Source organism: Maylandia zebra, linkage group LG22 (assembly GCF_041146795.1).
Source record: "Maylandia zebra isolate NMK-2024a linkage group LG22, Mzebra_GT3a, whole genome shotgun sequence".
NCBI classification, from domain to species: domain Eukaryota; kingdom Metazoa; phylum Chordata; class Actinopteri; order Cichliformes; family Cichlidae; genus Maylandia; species Maylandia zebra.
The window spans coordinates 25,829,204-25,845,527 of NC_135187.1; the positions used below are offsets into that span (position 1 = coordinate 25,829,204).

Below are 16,324 nucleotides of genomic sequence, written 5' to 3' on the forward strand. Positions count from 1 at the left end.
ATTTGTTGTCCTTTGCCCTCATATGAAAATACCTTCTCTGGCACGCATACATTTCATTACCAAACACTCTGTAACCAATGAAAAGATTGCAAGTCCTCAGACAAACAAATAACTCCTGGCTCTTCATGCCTCTGCTCACTGACTTCTAAACAGGTATCACACATCATCCCTGCATTTTTGAAGCTGCTAGTTTTAGTACTTACTGTCAAAAGTAATGGTGCCATTAAGATTTTAATTTTTCTCAACAATTAAAACAACAAAATAATGTTTGCGGGATAAACTGCAGATGTTATGTAATACCTTTGCGTGATTGTAAGTAAGTACAGCTGTCGGTTGGAAAGAATGCAAACTTCACACTTTATACGACTTTTTAATTGGAGGACGAGTGTAAAGACACAAATGTACATTAACAGTTCTCATGCAGGAAAAAGACACAAAGACAAAACATTTATTGTTGTGCAACTCATCACAGTACAAACAGAAAGAACATTGACTGAAAAGGTTCAAAGGTTATAGAAAAACTTTCCAGTCTATCACATAGCAGCACATTATGGCACTCTTTTAGAGAGAGAGAGAAAGAGAGAGAGCGAGCATGAATCACCATTAGATATGTTACAACCCAACTTTAAAAAACAAAACAAAAAAAACCCCACAACTAAACTACGCAATCACAGTAATGTGGTTCTAAATGGCCGAGTGGTAATCGTCCAACTATTTCACGTTAGACTGCTTGGTCTATGACACATGATTGTTTACCAAACAATATCAACAGCCTATTTTGCAATAACATTGAAATCTGCTTCCTTACGTCAACACTGCAATCATCCCTTAAAGCTGATAAAGACATTTTTCTCCTCCCCAGTCCCTGTGGCTGCTTTTCATATTGCACAACATCAGCCTTCTCATCGTCTCTCTCCACAGTCTGTTGGCCTCCGTCCCTCCTGAAGAGATGTCGGTCTTAGAAGTCCTCTCCTATAAAAACCACGCCCAGCTCAACAAAAAAAAAAAACAAATCAAAAACACAGCCCAGCTCATGAATCTTCTTTAGGCCAGTAGGTGACACGAGGGATGTCACATATTTTGAAATGACTCCACCGGTGCGGCTCCTTGAACATTTCACTTCACCTAAGGAGGCATATCCAAAGTCCATGAGGCAATGTGAAAACTCTGCACACAATAATGTCTTATAATCCCTGAGGAGCGCTGATGCGTGACTGGAAAAGACAGTGTTGGGATGAGGTCAGGGCACACAGTCGATCCCAGTGATGTACTGTGGTAGTGGACATTTGCAGCTCCTAGTCGCTGGGATGTTCCGGGCAGGAGCGATTCACCTCAAACCACGCGTCTATACACCTGCAACAGTAACAAGGAGGCTTGATTCAAACGGAGCTGGAAACATATTTAGTGTTTGTGAACACAACAAATGGAACCAGCTCGAAGTAAAAAAAAACAAACAAAATATTTTTATGTATATTTTAATTTGTATATTTTTTAAGTTAAAAATGGAAAATAAAATATTATCACAACAATTATGAAGAACTTATTCACTTATGCCAATGTGCTTGTGTATCATTTTGTTCCTCTCACTGATTATTATTTTTTAGGATCTATATGGAAAAGCTGTAATTCTTGTTCTTAGAACCAATGAGGTTAATGTAAATATTATGCTTGTTTCAACTCCACATTTTTATTCTGGGACTCCTCTAGTGTATCTTGGCATTGCTCCCAGTCAAAACACTTGGCCTTATCTCAGATTGTTATGCGGCCCCCTAGTCCAGCCTCTGCATGGAACAGCTCATGCTATCCCCAGGCTTCCTTCAGGCCCCACTTCACTGAAAGTTTTCCCGATTGGTCACCTTCTGAAAGCCTGCAGAGGGGACAGCACCCAGTCGCTGTTGGCACTGTTTATTCCTCTCGCTGGCTTAAAGGTTCCTAAACAAAACTGTAGCACTACTAACTAAATTCCCATTCCTGATTGGGAATGGGGCTTTCTCACGACCTTCTGTACACGTTTGAGCCCAGATCTGATCTGAGCACCTGCACCAACAAAGGGAACAGCAGGATCTCTCTGTACATATTACAGCCTTTACATGCTAACTGTGGGACATACATAGCTCTAAAGCTGATGATAGGTGTCCATCTAAGAAAAGTGCTAACATGCAGATTAAAAAGAAAAGAGCCTGTTGTTAGGAAATGTCAATATGAAATAGTGAAAACATTTGTATAGTGTTTCCTTTTAACATCTGCTTTTTGAATGCTTTAATGCATTAAATGCTTATAAAACCACCAAAGCGGACTGATCAGTGAGGGATATTCTGCTAAGGTTGGTGACAAGTTAGCATCATTTTGTTCGAAAAGTGAAAAACAGCTAGCCTGGTTTTAGTCCAACCTAACAAAAGAACACACACAACGCACACCAAAACAACCGCACTGAGACCCGTGGAGGTCCACCTCCAAACAAACTCCACAGCGGTTAGTTTATGGTGTGATCCCAGCAAACTACAAGGTGTATGCTGCAGGTTTGAGTTAAATGCTTTCTTGTAGCCAGGTAGGTTTTGCATTCTGGGATGCTGCAAGGTACCATAAATGTCCAAAATACACAAACGCAGGGTTTGGGTTAGCAACTAGCTGTGAAATTAATGTAAATTCTTCATGTTATCCACAAGACCACAACACAGCACCTTCTTCCAGTATTTACTATTCTTGCTCCAGACCTTTTTGTTGTGACGTATTTTAGTTCAGAGTTTGCTTTGAGTTTTTCTTTGTGAAAACAAACCAAACCACAGGAAAAAGCTACAAGTTTCCAAAATTATCAACTGATTTGGATCAGATTGAACGAACTATAGGTGCAGGAACGCACCTTACATATCACCAGACTAGCTGCAAGTAATAGTTTCATAATTTTATGATTTCTGCGAGAAAACTAAGAATGCTTTCCATTTACAGGATCTTTTTCTTTTAATCTGACAGGTTCAAACTTGTCGGTGCTATATAATCAAATAGACCAGGTAATGGTAAAAGCTAGAAAGAAAGAAAAATTAAGATTACACTATCTTATCTTAAAGATTAGAAGCAGGGTGAAATTGCTAGACTGGCTGCTAGCCACTATTACGTAACTACTTATGTCTTAGTTTTTTGAAAATGCATAGACAATAAGAGGTGCAGTATTTTACAGGATGCATTAAAGTTTCACAGCCTGTTTTTAAACTGCTTTCTGTATTTTTTTTCTAAGCTGGCTTTACATTAATGTAGTCTATAGGTTTAAACATGAGTGCTTTATTATCTTCCCATCTAACAACAACAACAACAACAACAACAAATGGCCTTTTGAGCATTAATTGGTATGTTTATTTATATTGTGCATATACGTACTACAGGTTTAAAATTAACTGTATGCATTAGTCAAAGTATTTCCAGCTGATTCTGTTTATCTGTGTGTGTTTGTGCACATTAGCTACCCTTTATGGTAGATGCAGAGGCAAGGCAGTCTGGCAATGGTGTCTCCTTGCTCCAGCTCGTCTAAACAGATGGCACATTCCCCAGAGTCTCTGGACAGGATGTCCTCTGAGAAAGACAATACAAACACAGACCAAATGAGCAAAAAGCTGCCTCGCACACCAAATCGAATCTTCACTTCACCGAATCCCGCACAACCATCTGTTTAACCTTTGATACCAGAATACCTGCTATCATCTGTGCGGAAATGTGCTGCTTTTTGGGCTGAATGTAATTTCACTTTTTATTCTCCAGTTCCTCTGTATGAAAATGTGAAGGTGTAGTTTAATAATGGAGGCGAAAACTAAACACCAGTACATTACAGCTTTTTGCACCAATAAATTGCTACTTACACAGTAATGACCATTACAATAATTATATTTCAGTGGTTTCTAATGTCAGAATTAAAAATGAGGAAAAATAACGACAAACAAGATAAAGCTTTAAAATTTAATCATCACATGATGATTAAATTTCTAAAATTGAAAAATATTTTGACATTTATTCGAGGAAAATTGATATTTTGATTCTAGCTATTTGTCGATCTATCATTAGGATTATCTCAGCATTTATAATTGTCGCAAAATGAAACTGAAAAAAAAAAAAACTGAAGACAACGTGGGAGAAACACCCTTCAACCATGTTACGAATGTTGGCGTGGCATAGGTTGTCCACCAGGGGGCACTCTAATACTTGAAACGGGACAATTATCCGAGAGGCGTTGGGCAAGGGAAAACAAGTAATTGGCGACTTGTAAAAATAAAGCAAGATTATTTTTAAATCGCATTGTCATTTTGTCTTTGTAAGAACTTAAAACAAAAGAAACAACAAATATTATGGAAATCTTTTTGTGTGCCTATTTATCGGGATTTTAAATCACCAAATATCGGCATTGGTCTGACAGTCTTATCAGTCAGGCTCTAGCGCTTATATTTATAGTACAAAAAGATTTATTTTAAAAAGGTAAAAACAGGGGCACTGGTTTAGCTCAGTGGGCTTTTAGGCGACCATACGCATGGTTTCCACCGTAAATATCAGTTAGCTGTAACCACAGAAGCCAGGGCCGTTACAGTAACCTTTAGAACAGCTGTACATCAGTGCAGCAGGTTGAGACCTTAAACGACTACAGCATTTTATTACAATGTAGAATTGCTACATTACTTAAGGACACAATTTTAATGATCTTGCTTTGTCACGTGCAGTTTCATTTAATAATTAGCAGTGGGCAACAAAATAACAGTCTTGAAGACGTTCAGAATCTCCCCCTCAGTCTTACTGTTGTAGGTGAGGCGCGTCTTGCTGAAACACATGAGCAGGTGCTTCTCGATTTCATCCGACGCCATGAACTTGGAGCAAACGGGACAGTGGAAGCCTGGAGGGGAAAAAACGCAAAGAGAAAACATTAAGGGACCCTGATGTGGCAGTGCACCGCTCATAACCTCATATTGATATGTACACATGGCAGGACGTGGGACTGTTGGCTTGTGCTTAATCTTGTGACCTACGGGACCTTTTGACTGCACGAACTCAAATCTCCCATAAACTAACAATCTGCTTACCTCACACAGTTTGCAGATGTCACTGCAGCGCTGCAAACTTACTGCAAGCGCACACTTAAACACAGATGTGATCTTTACTGCAAAAGCATCTATAAAACATGCGATTGGCCGATCGCTTGCTTCCTTCTGACCCCCTGTATCTGCACAGCTGCACAAAGATTAATAGGCCAAGAACCGCTCGACGTTAGATAAGCTTACCTCCAGGCCTGAGATAAAGTCTCAGACCTGCAGAGTTCCAGTCATGTGGTTCTCGTGAGTGAAGATTATTGATGGTGCGATTAATGATTACATTTCCTCATCGGGGGAATTATATGCCGGTAAGGAAAAAGGAAGAGAAGAGGGCAGGAACACAGCTGGATATGGAGATCATGTCACAACTTTTTAGGCCTCTAACAAAAAACCTAGAAAACTCAATTCAACCTGTGCTTAAACAGCTTTTGAGCTGTCAGCAACACTGGTGTTTAAAGGCTCTCTGAATGTTACGTTATGTTAGTTTGACTCCCGCTTTTGTTGCAGGTTGGACCCAGTGAGACACCCCTTCAGTTGAGAAACAGCAAGACCTGCGGATTCAGGAAGTTTGTTGTGTGTGTGTGTGCAAGTGTGTGTTTCTGTCAAGCAATATGTAACCAGCAGGAAGCTCTTATCTGCTGACCTACATAGTGCACTACTCTTCCCTCTCATAGCCAGAGTGACAAAACAGGCTGGTGTTGCAAAACAAAGAAGCAGTAGAAGAAGAAAGAGCCCCCCCAACAACAAAAAAAGGGAAAAAAAGAAAGCGTGGTGCAGCAGAGCCACCTGTGGCTGGAATAAAAGTGCAGAAGTGCAAAACAAAGGGCTCAGTCATCAGACGGCCTTAACCATATGCCAGGTATCGCATGTCAAATGGAAAAATAATAAGTAACTCTGACACCAAAATTACACATACAACTTTGGAGATGAAACTGAGAAATAATGATAGGGTACCTTACATTAAATAGAAATTTAAGTCATAATAACGTAGCTCGGATATGCAGTGTGGGCAGTTGTGTGCTGCAGGATTTTAAATGTTGATTAGAATCGTTAGAATAATGAGTGGTAATATCAGAGAAGGCGAAATGCACTGCATAAAACGATATTAAAGCTATACTGACACTGCGGAAGTGCACCTCGAGTACAAAGAGGAAATCAGTGCATTAAAAATCCAAGTGTGCACTGAGCAATAATGGGCCTGGGCTCTCCAGGTGTACTTTTATAAATTTGCGCCTTACCCCCGAGCAGGCGTGAGGACAGTTCGGCCGGCAGGGACCCTATAAGCAGCCGGTGTCCCTCTGGGGGCAGCTGGCCCTCATCGTCACCATCTGTGCCGTCGAGGCTCTGGTTGCCGCCGGCCGGTATGTTGAGCCCAGAATTTGTTGGCCCTCCACTTGTGAACCGGATTCTTGGGCCATCGGGTCCATTTGTGTACCTGAACCCCGCAAACCTTTCTCCTCTGCTGGAATTTCCAGATGGAAGATCGGAGCTGGAATAAGCTCGAGTTCTGCTGTCAAACACAGGGCTGCTCTGCTTGGCCCCCATACTGCCGCAAGTTTTAGGGGTTTTGTTTGTCAGTGCGTTTTTCTTTCTTAAAGAAGTTTTTTTTAGCCACGACACATGATCACAGCGAGCCCCGGAGAGTCGAAAACAACAAAGGAAATGCAGCCAAACAAGTATGCAGCGATACAGCCGAGGTTATTCAACATGTCAAAGTTTCACAGTGCGCACTGTGCGTAAAGTGCGCACTCACTGACGCAAAACTTCCTTTCCAAAGGTTCTTTTTTCTTTTTCCTCTTCGTTTCAAAGTCCTCCCCCTTTGTTCCAACAACAGATGTATTTAAAAAAAAAAAAAAGAGAGAGAGAAAATCTCTTAAGTAACAAGGTTTGTGTTTCTTCGCTTTAGCCGAGAACACACGCACAAGCGTTGACCCCAAAGCTCGTCTGGTTTCAAGTTTGTTTTTGTGTTCAACTGTGGTGTCTGGAAAGAAAAATATAAGCAGGGATTTCCCTCCTCTTCCGGTAAGCCAACGCTGTCAGCCGTAATCAACTCCACCGAACACAGTACGTTTTCTTTCAAAGTAAAAGCATCCAATTGTTCAATTTGACAGATAGTGATTCCTTTTATTTACTCTATGAAGGTTGTACACAAGTTGTGTGCCACGCTTTGCAGCAGCTTAATTTATTACATGAAGTTGAGTGACACACAACTGACCCAATAAGAAGTACAGTACCTGCCGTCAAAGGGGGAATTACCAGGATTGTAACTACTGAATTTTATTGCTGCGTGTATTTTTGCTGGAAATTTCACTTCTAGGGGTATTATTTTGAAAAGTAGCATTTTACTGTCATAGTTTGTCCAGCTGATGTTAGATTTTAAACAATTTCATTCACTGTTGAGCAGTTTTTGTGGGTAAGCTCATATTTTCCTCCTATGTGAAATCTTAACCAGAAAAATACACAACCCTGCCTCTATAACTGTTACAAATACTCAAATGTATCCTATAAATGTGCACGTGGTGACAAGACAGAAAAAGGCACCTTTGCAATGACTTCTGTGCTTTTAATTTGAATACTAAACCACTACTTCCTGTCAGCGATTCCTTTTTCAGTCGAAGCTTAACTCGGCCCTGAGTGGCTGCGTGACGTCAACCCCAGTAACACCAGCAGGCCTTTGGCACAGCAGCAGGTCACCAGTCCACTCTGATATGAAATGCCCTCCATATTTGGTGCTTTGTCTTTCATTAACTCGTGGCGTTTGAGATTAAAGAAAAAAACAGCTGTCGGGACACTCTGTTCACACTGTTTATTGACCAGTTTCACACACATGAGGACAAACAAAAGATACACTGAATGAAGAACGCCCAGGCAACAAAGAAGACAAAACTGTACAAGCAAAAAAAAGTAAATGGGTAAAAGGTCTGAAAGAGTCTTGCATGTAGATCTAGTGGTTGAAGGCAGCTGTGGGTGGGCGTGGGTGGCCTGATGCGTTGCAGTGCATCAGGTGTGACACTACAATACTGAGGTTAGAAAGTAACAAGGCTAAGCTGAGGGTGGCTAACAACAAATATGTTCCCCCTTCCCTGTGATACCACTCAGGGGTCTGGGTGTGTGCCCTTATTACATTTATGATGATGTACAAGCTTTAAAGAAGGTATCTCCTCAGATGCTGCCAAGAAAAGAGGGCAAAGTGTGAACCACCAACAACCAGGAAGACTACTGGATACAAGAACTTGGAAGGGGGCAGTCTGGGACACCCAGTCTGGGTAAGGGCTTATCAAGCTGCAGCATGGGTCATAGCTGTGACGGTCATACCATAATTACATGATTAAAACATCCTCATAAAGTGACTTGAAAGTCTTTTGAGGTGTGCTGCATTTGGAAACATTAACACAAACACACCTTGGGGATGGGGGTGGGTGGGGGGGGGAAAGGTTCCATGCTACTGTAAAGCTGCGCACTTTGATTTCCACGCGAGGAGCGACTGTAAAACGTCTTTAAAACGGTTTCCTATATGACTTCTCTAAGCGTGTGTTTAAAACAGGGAAGGGTCTGAGAGCCGTTTTTCAGTTCCCTCCCTCTTTCCCTCCATGAGGTGGAAAATGAACTTTGCTAGAGCGCCGATTGCCTCATGTTGCCACAAACCGTTAGTTTTCACCCCTGCGTATGTCAGGTAAAGAAAGCAGGCTATCTGCAACATTCATCTCCCCGTTTGAGAGGGGGTTGGTGGTGGGGGGGAGTGGGTATTGCGGTAACATCTGACTGTATTCCTGCGTAAGAAACAGCTGAGGCTGATGTAATACTGCTGTGCTGTGGAACTTTAACTAACCAGATGGTGAATGATTGAGATACTTGCATTGTACATGGCTACTGCTCACGTAGCCTCCAAATTTTTGTGTAAGTGTGTTCATTTTATTTTGAGAGGCGAAGGGGAGGGGGCTGAAAAAAAGTGCCGCAGCGTGCACTCTTTGGGAAGCAAAGCCACTGAGACATTCAAGAACATGGCGGTGCAATTTTTTTGTTTTGTTTTGTTTTTTTGTTTTTTTTAAAGCAAGTTCACTTTAAATATGTACGAATGTGTGTCATTAGGTGATTGGGCTTAATGTGTTGAGGCCCGGGCTTCTCCTTGGGCATTATCACTGCTGGCTGACCCCCATCTGCTGGTGGTCGGGCCCGGGTTCCCCCTCCATGTCAGCGTGGTAATGCTCAAAACTGTCGTCCTCTAAGTCTGGGAGACCCAGCAGCTAACAGAGACAGGGAGGAAGAGAATGCAGTGTTAGACCATGAAGTGTGTTTACGTTGTCTCTCTCTCTTTTTTGCTAACTAACATCACAAAGCAAACAAACTCAGTGTCTTTCAGAAGAAGCCTTTATGTCAGCGGTCTAGTTTCTCTCTCTTCCACTAAATAAACAATCCTTCCAATTCTGCTCAGTTATTCCTTGATCCACTGCTGAAAAACACACCTTGCAGTGGGAGCGTTATATAATATGATACCCTTATCACGTCTGTGCAGTTACAGCCAGAAGGCAGTGAGCTCAGTTTAGCATAAAGACTGGAAACAGCAGGAACAGCCCAACTCTACCTCGAAACAAGTAACACATTATGTAAAGCTTTTTTTGGAAACTAAACATTTTTCATTTCTTTGACTTTTTCTCCAGTTGTGACTTGATACAAAACGCCTTTTTCTCTTGTGTAACTTACTATCATCTAAATGTGTCTCCAAGCCTCACCAGTTTCAGGTTTGTAGAGTTATTTATTAACATTGATTAAAATATTATAAAATTAAACATTTTCATGCAGTTTTTTTTACATACACTTTTTTAAAAAAGGCAAAAAATGTCCTGGTAATATTCTGCTAGTACATTATCCATTTTTTTACGCAGGCTTCCATAAATGGTAAATGTTAAATTCAATGTGTGGAATAGAATACGTGAAAATATCCGTAAAAAATTAAAACGGTACATTGTACTGTACCTTTACAGATATTCTTACTGTGTAAGTACGGTGTAAAGCGTTAAATTTAGCGACAGCTGTTCAAATGAAATTCACCTGATTGATATACACTCAGTTTAATCCAAATTTATTTTCTTTCATGATTAATTATTTGAATAAATCTTTGATTTGATATATTTCAGATGCATTTTACACAAAATTATTGCTTCACATTTGTGACGGCAAAGAAGCGCTGTCGCTAAGAGTAGTGAAACTTGCAATACTTAAGTAAATAGATAAATGGATTTTTGTTTTTGTGATGATAACCTCCAAGCAGTAACAGCCCGATCCGGCGGGGAGGTGTGGGAAGCCAGATCGGGCGCCCCCCTTCCAGCTCTCCTATCTTGTCCCTCTTGTCTTACTTCTCTCCATCACCTTTTCTATCCCTTTAAAGAAGTTAGGCTCTATAAATGCTAAAGAGTTAAGTATTATTTCTCAGTTGCAGTGAATAGATAGGATAAAATAAACTGTAGGAAACTAAAAAGAAGAAAGAATAAGACAAATAACAATTTCACATAAACCAGTGACACACTCCTGATCAACCCTGGCAGGGCCTCCTTGGATGAGGGTGTCTAGTGATAATGGCCGAAACACCCGATGAATCCAAGGTCCACTACTGACGATGTGTCCCAAATCTTAATACGATAACCTAGATCAGATCTCTAATCCCCCCCAAAAAATGGCAGGTTAGCTTGGGTAAAAGACCGAAAGTTGAGGCACACAACGATGTGTGCTGCTGGTAAAGTTTCTGGGCTGCCTTTCCTCATAACAGCCATCCCTCAAGATTCTCACCATTTAAAGCAAAGCAGTATTAGGAACTACAACATCTAGTCCTTTTACTGAATGATTTTTAAAAACTGATTACTGCTTGTTACACCTTTTAAATATGTTATTTACCAAAAAACTGCTTCAGATTTACATTTGGGGAAATAAAGATCATTTCTCTTATTCCTGAGAGACAAGAAAATTGCACAAATGCACAAAATCCTCGAGTGATAAACAAGCCAACAGTGAAATGTCTGATTTCTAAGAGTATGTGTTGTGATGATTTTGAGAGAGAACAGAATTTTTCAGGACTGCAAAAGACGCAGCAAACAGAGCCGTGGCTGATGCAGTGTGTTGGGTACAAAAACCAAAAGTGAAACGCGACCCCGGGAACATCCCCGCTTCTGTTCCTTACAGGCCTGAAGGATGTGAAGACTTTCTCCAGCACCTCCAGCAGAGTCTTCTTCCCGCAGGATGAGATGTAGTCCTGGGCCAGCTGGAGGAAGGGAAGGCAGTCCTCGCTCTCACTCCACACATGCTGCACACACAGATCATGAAAATCTTTCAATTTCTGTCCATGCACTTTAAACACAATAGAGCACATGATGTAACAGTGTCACACTTCCTCCACTGGTGTAGCCTCATGTGGGCTGTACACAACTTAATTAATGGATAAGTGAGCAAAACTGAGTCACAGGAGATTCAGCACAGGAAAAAAAAACAGAGCAATGCAACTAAATCTGAGAAAGACATGTTGTCATGATCTTTGTGTTGATACACGGTCTGTTGTTTTAATCCTCAGTGTTTCTTTTGCTTTTTGGGGGGATTTTTACTTCCTCACACTGCTTCAGTAATGTTGAGGTTCAGACTTTACATCATGACCGATTTTGTGTTTTACCGCATGGTCAGTGTGTTTGGGATCAGTGCCATGCTTCAGATATGTTTTACATACAGTTTAGTTGGTATTTTATGTTAAATAAAAATCTCACTGTGCTTTTTTGTTTTCACAATTCCATCAGTTTTGACAAGATCCCAAACACCACTGGCTGAAATGATGCACCACATCATGACGGAGCCTCCACCGTGTTTCACAGATGGCCGCAGATGCTCACTGTTGTGCCGCTCTCATGACTTCCTCCAGGCTGCTAGCAACAAACTGCCTAAAGATGCCATTTAAAATTGGTTCTTTGCTAAGTGTCCTGTCACATGTAGGGGTGACACTGGTTTGTCCTTTGAGTTAGGTTCTGTTTTTGATGCTCAGTGTTAAAAACATACCTCTGAAAATGAAACACGGACTGGACTGAAAGTGAGTAAAAAAGCAGCTGAGGTCCAAAGAAATCCTGGAGAACTGCTACTCAAGATCACATTAAAACATTTTTGGCTCCTAAAAAGCAAAATGTAATCAGATGAGGGTGGCTTGAGGCTTTTGTACAGACTTCTTGAGATCAGACTACTACACAATTCCCATCTCTGTGAATTAGATACAATCTTCTTAGACAATAAAATGGTAAATGGCCTGCATTTGTATAGCGCTTTTCTAGTCCCTAAGGACCCCAAAGCGCTTCACACTACATTCAGTCATTCACACATTCACACACACATTCATACACTGGCGATGGCAAGCTACAATAAAGACAATAACTGCCTTACATTGTCTGTATTTTAGGTCAAAACGCACAAACCACAGGTGCAGTTTCGAGTCGGGATCAGTTTACAGCGTGGGCTGACAGTTTAGGCACACCTCAATGGAAATGGAAGCGAGTGTGTTTATGGTCAGCACAAAAGCACGGTGAATTATCACCATGTAAATCTGATACATCAGATGTACAAGTTCCACGCTGATTAAAATCAGCTTCCTCATGAGCACATACTGTCGGCCACCTCAAAGCCTTTACAGGAATTGTTAAATAAATACTGATGACAAAGCCCATTGGAGCTGCTCTATTTGGCTCATGTTTATAGTTATAGTTTAATTAGAGTCTAAAGGCCACTGTGTTAAGTTATGTATTAGGCAATGTCGTCCGCTAAACCAAATCAAATGTGCAGAATGACATGGCAAAAAAGGAGCAGATGCAAAACAAACACAAAAAGTTGTTTTACATGCAGCCGTGAGGCTTTGTTGGTTGGTTGGTTATTGCGGCATTTGTGGTACAGTGATCATCGTTATCCTAACATCCTGGGGAAAAAGACAATGAAATTTAATCTCAGTTGAAAACTGAAATCCCTTGAGTACTTCATTATACTGCGTCATCTGTTGATTAGTCCCTTAAAATCTCATCAAAAACTATCTTAATGTCATCACTGCTGATGATTCAGTGAAAATTCAAGATAAGAACTGCAAGAGTCAAGAGAGAGAGCGATTCATGTGAAATGGTGCGAAACAGCCCAGGAGGGGGGAATGGGACGGACTCTCACATCAGCCAGCGTCTCCACTGAAACAGCTGACCCCACCCACCAAGCACAGCTGTGTGCGTGACTCTGTAATTGATTGTACGGCAGCTACAGCTCTGATAAGCAGAGGGGCGTCTGTGGAGTCACGTGGAACGTTCAATTCTTCTTGTTTTTCAGCAGCTGAACGCCACAACGGGTGATGTGGATTGCTAAAAACAAACACTACTGTATCATATCCAGAGGGAAATTACAGGGAAGGAAACAAATTATCGTTATGGTTATTGTTATGGTGCAGCTAGGTGACAAGATGATGCCCTGCATGTGTGTGTGTGTGTGTGTGTGGGAGAGAGAGAGAGAGAATCAGAGAAAAACAGCATGTGAGACGTCCTGCTCATAGCAGTATTGATCGCGGGGAGAGTAACTAGATCTCAAGAGTCCTGCAGAGAGACAGAGAGTTATTCAAGCTTATTTAAATGTGCATAGCAGACGCTGAACTGTTAGTGTGTGTGTGTGTGTGTGTGTGTGTGTGTGTGTGTGTGTGTGTGTGTGTGTGTGTGTGTGTGTGTGTGTGTGTGTGTTAAAAACAGAGAGAGAGAGTGGCAGGCCTGCAGCAGTTGGCGAGCACCAGATTAAAAAGCTGTAGAAAACTGTGAGCTGAGAGAGAAACAGAGAGAAAAAAGGAAGTTGGTGCTAAAAGACATCGAGTCACATGATGCATTTAAGCACCTGCGCTTTATGTGTGTCTGTGTGTGTCAGAGAGACTGGGTAATTAATTGTGCAGCAGCTATAAACGTCACAGTTTCTTCACGCACAGCTATGGAAAACCCCGGCTCTAATGCTGCTCTCCTGTCTGCAGGATAGTCCAGACGATGCTTGCAAACACACACAACGCAGACAGGGACATAATGTGATATTGACCGAGCAGACGCCCTGGCTCCTGGGTCATCACCATCTGCTCCCCGCCCTGTTGGCCCCTGTCACTGAGCAGGAGGAGCGAGGAAGGCGGGCCTGGCCTCTGGGGCTTTAGGAGTCATAACGCCACCACTGCAGCACACTGATATATGATACAGCTATGCTTCAAGACAGCATGTGGCTGATCACAGCAGCGCTGGAGCTACAAAGACACTGAGCTCACAGCATAGCTGCAGTGTGGTTGGAGGTTTGGGGCTTTTAATGAGCCCATCTAGTTTCTTTAGAGTGGTTAGTGCACGCTGTTTTTAAAGCAGAGTCTCTTGTTTAGCAGGGGCGTATCCAGGATTTTTAAAAATGTGGTGGCACGGGGGCCAAACGAGTCACGGCGGCCCCATCAAAAAATGGCAGTTGCTTCGAAGCACAACATTCAACTGCAAAGAAACTGAGCTAAAAATTTCTCACTCTTGTCTTATTTTTAAGTTCACTTTTGAAAAGTAATGAAGAGAAGGAAGGATGGGTGGTTCTTCAACCACGCCCCTTTTATTTAGGACCTTTTCAGAGAAAACACCAGGAATCAGTGTTTCATAGCAGTCACAGCTGTTTGGATTATCTTCTAAGGAGGCACATTTAGTCAAAGTAAATCAAGTGTTAGAAATAAAACGTCAACTGGTAAACTTTGCCGTCTCTAGACAAACATTTCTAATAAGAGTAGGCTTAACCTGAAACCCAGCAGCAATAACTCTTTCAAAATAAAGGCATGATGGCAAAAATGTAAAATATTTTTTGCATTTGTGACAACAAGCACTGGCCTTTAAAGTTTTTCAAGTAATAAAATTGCCTTCAAATAAGGGGAAAACATAAACGCTCGAAATAGGAAGCTTTTATTTTTATTTCTAAATCAATTTCAATTTAGAAATAAAAATGAACTGTTTAGTGTCGCAAAATCCACATGATGGCGACGGCTTTTATTATGAAAGTCATAAGGCTTTCCTGTTTTGTGCCCATAGCAGAGTTGATTATATGTTGGATAAATAAGCAACATATACACTTTGAGGGGAAAGAAGGGCGGTTGGAGGAGGGGTGGGTGAGGTGCACCCAAACTGAAATGACATCATCCCCTCCTCTCCTCTCCCACATCCATCAGCTAGAAAACCCGGGCCGAACGCACCTCCAGCCGAACCTCGACACACCTAGGAGAGAGCGCGCAGAGACGAGGCCTTGCAGGAGATCGAGCACTTACAAAGCTGTCGGTGCCGCCGGGACACAGCACGTAGAAAGAGACGCCGGGCTCTGCGTAAAAGTCCAGCCGCCTCTCGTCGTCCTCCTCGGCGAAGATGAGGTCGAAGGGGTTACCGGAGCACCACTTCTCCGCCGCCTCCACCAGATGCTTGAACTCCATCCTCTGTTATCCGCTCTGCGGTGTCCCTGGTGTCTCTGTCTCTTTGGCCGTCGCGGCGATGATGCTCAAGACGCAAAATAGGCCTAACAGCTGATTTGCCCGCAGCATCAGCAGCCTCCACTATACCGCATCTCCCTCAGTGCGCCTTCTGCATGGCCCGGGAATAAAGATAACGCTGTTGGCGCACACAGCCTAGCGGGGTCTGGCGCTCATCCGTGCTCAGAACCCCATTCCTCTCTTCCTCCTCACGTTATGAAATCAGCCCTTCGGTCGCATGCATGCATACGCAGGAGGACGCTGGAGAAAACGCGATGACGACGAGTGGAGCCGGGCAGCCGTCCATAACGGAGACGGTATAAGCCTAACCCTAACTTTCTCACTGCTGGCACAGGAGGATGACAACGCCAGCGAAGCGTTTAACCTGCTCTCATCACCCACAGAGCTGAGATCATGCGACAGCCTGCAAGTCCTGCCATACTTCCATATGAAAGAGTGTGAGGTCATCATATATTAATGGGCCATTGCTGCCATGACACAGTTACTGGTTTCTAGTGTGCAAGCAATAAAAACACAGACACACACACATTTTCTCCGGTTTTCCATCCAAACAGACTTCCAATTTTCGACATTATGCCAACTGCATCTCTTCTGAAGGCCACCTGATGTGACCGAAAGCACGTGAGCGCCCGTCATCTTAAAACGGGGTCAATTGTTAGATTTATGTCCCACCATGAAGTGGTATGTCCTCCCGAGACCCAGCCTATTCATTTATGTCCTCTGTAATGGACATTTGCTTTTGGGT

At 42.3% G+C, this 16,324-nt stretch overlaps 2 protein-coding genes across 2 annotated transcripts; both read right to left on the reverse strand.

Annotated features, from left to right (window-relative positions):
* Window positions 1-354: 354 nt before the first annotated feature.
* LOC101485727 (E3 ubiquitin-protein ligase znrf2) lies at window positions 355-7,077 on the reverse strand. The gene is made up of 4 exons (XM_014413195.3): window positions 6,302-7,077; window positions 4,772-4,867; window positions 3,459-3,564; window positions 355-1,353 (listed from the first exon to the last, which is right to left on the reverse strand). Exons 1-4 carry the CDS (start codon window positions 6,606-6,608, stop codon window positions 1,296-1,298), a joined length of 567 nt encoding a protein of 188 aa, XP_014268681.1. The 5' UTR covers window positions 6,609-7,077; the 3' UTR covers window positions 355-1,295.
* Window positions 7,078-7,854: 777 nt separating this feature from the next.
* Window positions 7,855-15,873, reverse strand: mturn (maturin, neural progenitor differentiation regulator homolog (Xenopus)). Its single transcript, XM_004574345.5, has 3 exons — window positions 15,364-15,873; window positions 11,236-11,358; window positions 7,855-9,307 (listed from the first exon to the last, which is right to left on the reverse strand). Exons 1-3 carry the CDS (start codon window positions 15,520-15,522, stop codon window positions 9,200-9,202), a joined length of 390 nt encoding a protein of 129 aa, XP_004574402.1. The 5' UTR covers window positions 15,523-15,873; the 3' UTR covers window positions 7,855-9,199.
* Window positions 15,874-16,324: the final 451 nt, after the last annotated feature.

Coding starts and splice junctions, on each gene's coding strand:
- LOC101485727 (XM_014413195.3), bottom strand. CDS start 6,608: ATGGGGGCCAAGCAGAGCAGCCCTGTGTTTGACAGCAGAACTCGAGCT. Junction 3,565..4,771: donor GACGCGCCTCACCTACAACA/GTAAGACTGAGG, acceptor TGTCTTTCTCAG/AGGACATCCTGTCCAGAGAC. Junction 1,354..3,458: donor CTCTGCATCTACCATAAAGG/GTAGCTAATGTG, acceptor TTACTGTTGCAG/GTGTATAGACGCGTGGTTTG.
- mturn (XM_004574345.5), bottom strand. CDS start 15,522: ATGGAGTTCAAGCATCTGGTGGAGGCGGCGGAGAAGTGGTGCTCCGGT. Junction 11,359..15,363: donor CCGGCGGCACCGACAGCTTT/GTAAGTGCTCGA, acceptor CTGTGTGTGCAG/CATGTGTGGAGTGAGAGCGA. Junction 9,308..11,235: donor TCTTCACATCCTTCAGGCCT/GTAAGGAACAGA, acceptor TGTCTCTGTTAG/CTGCTGGGTCTCCCAGACTT.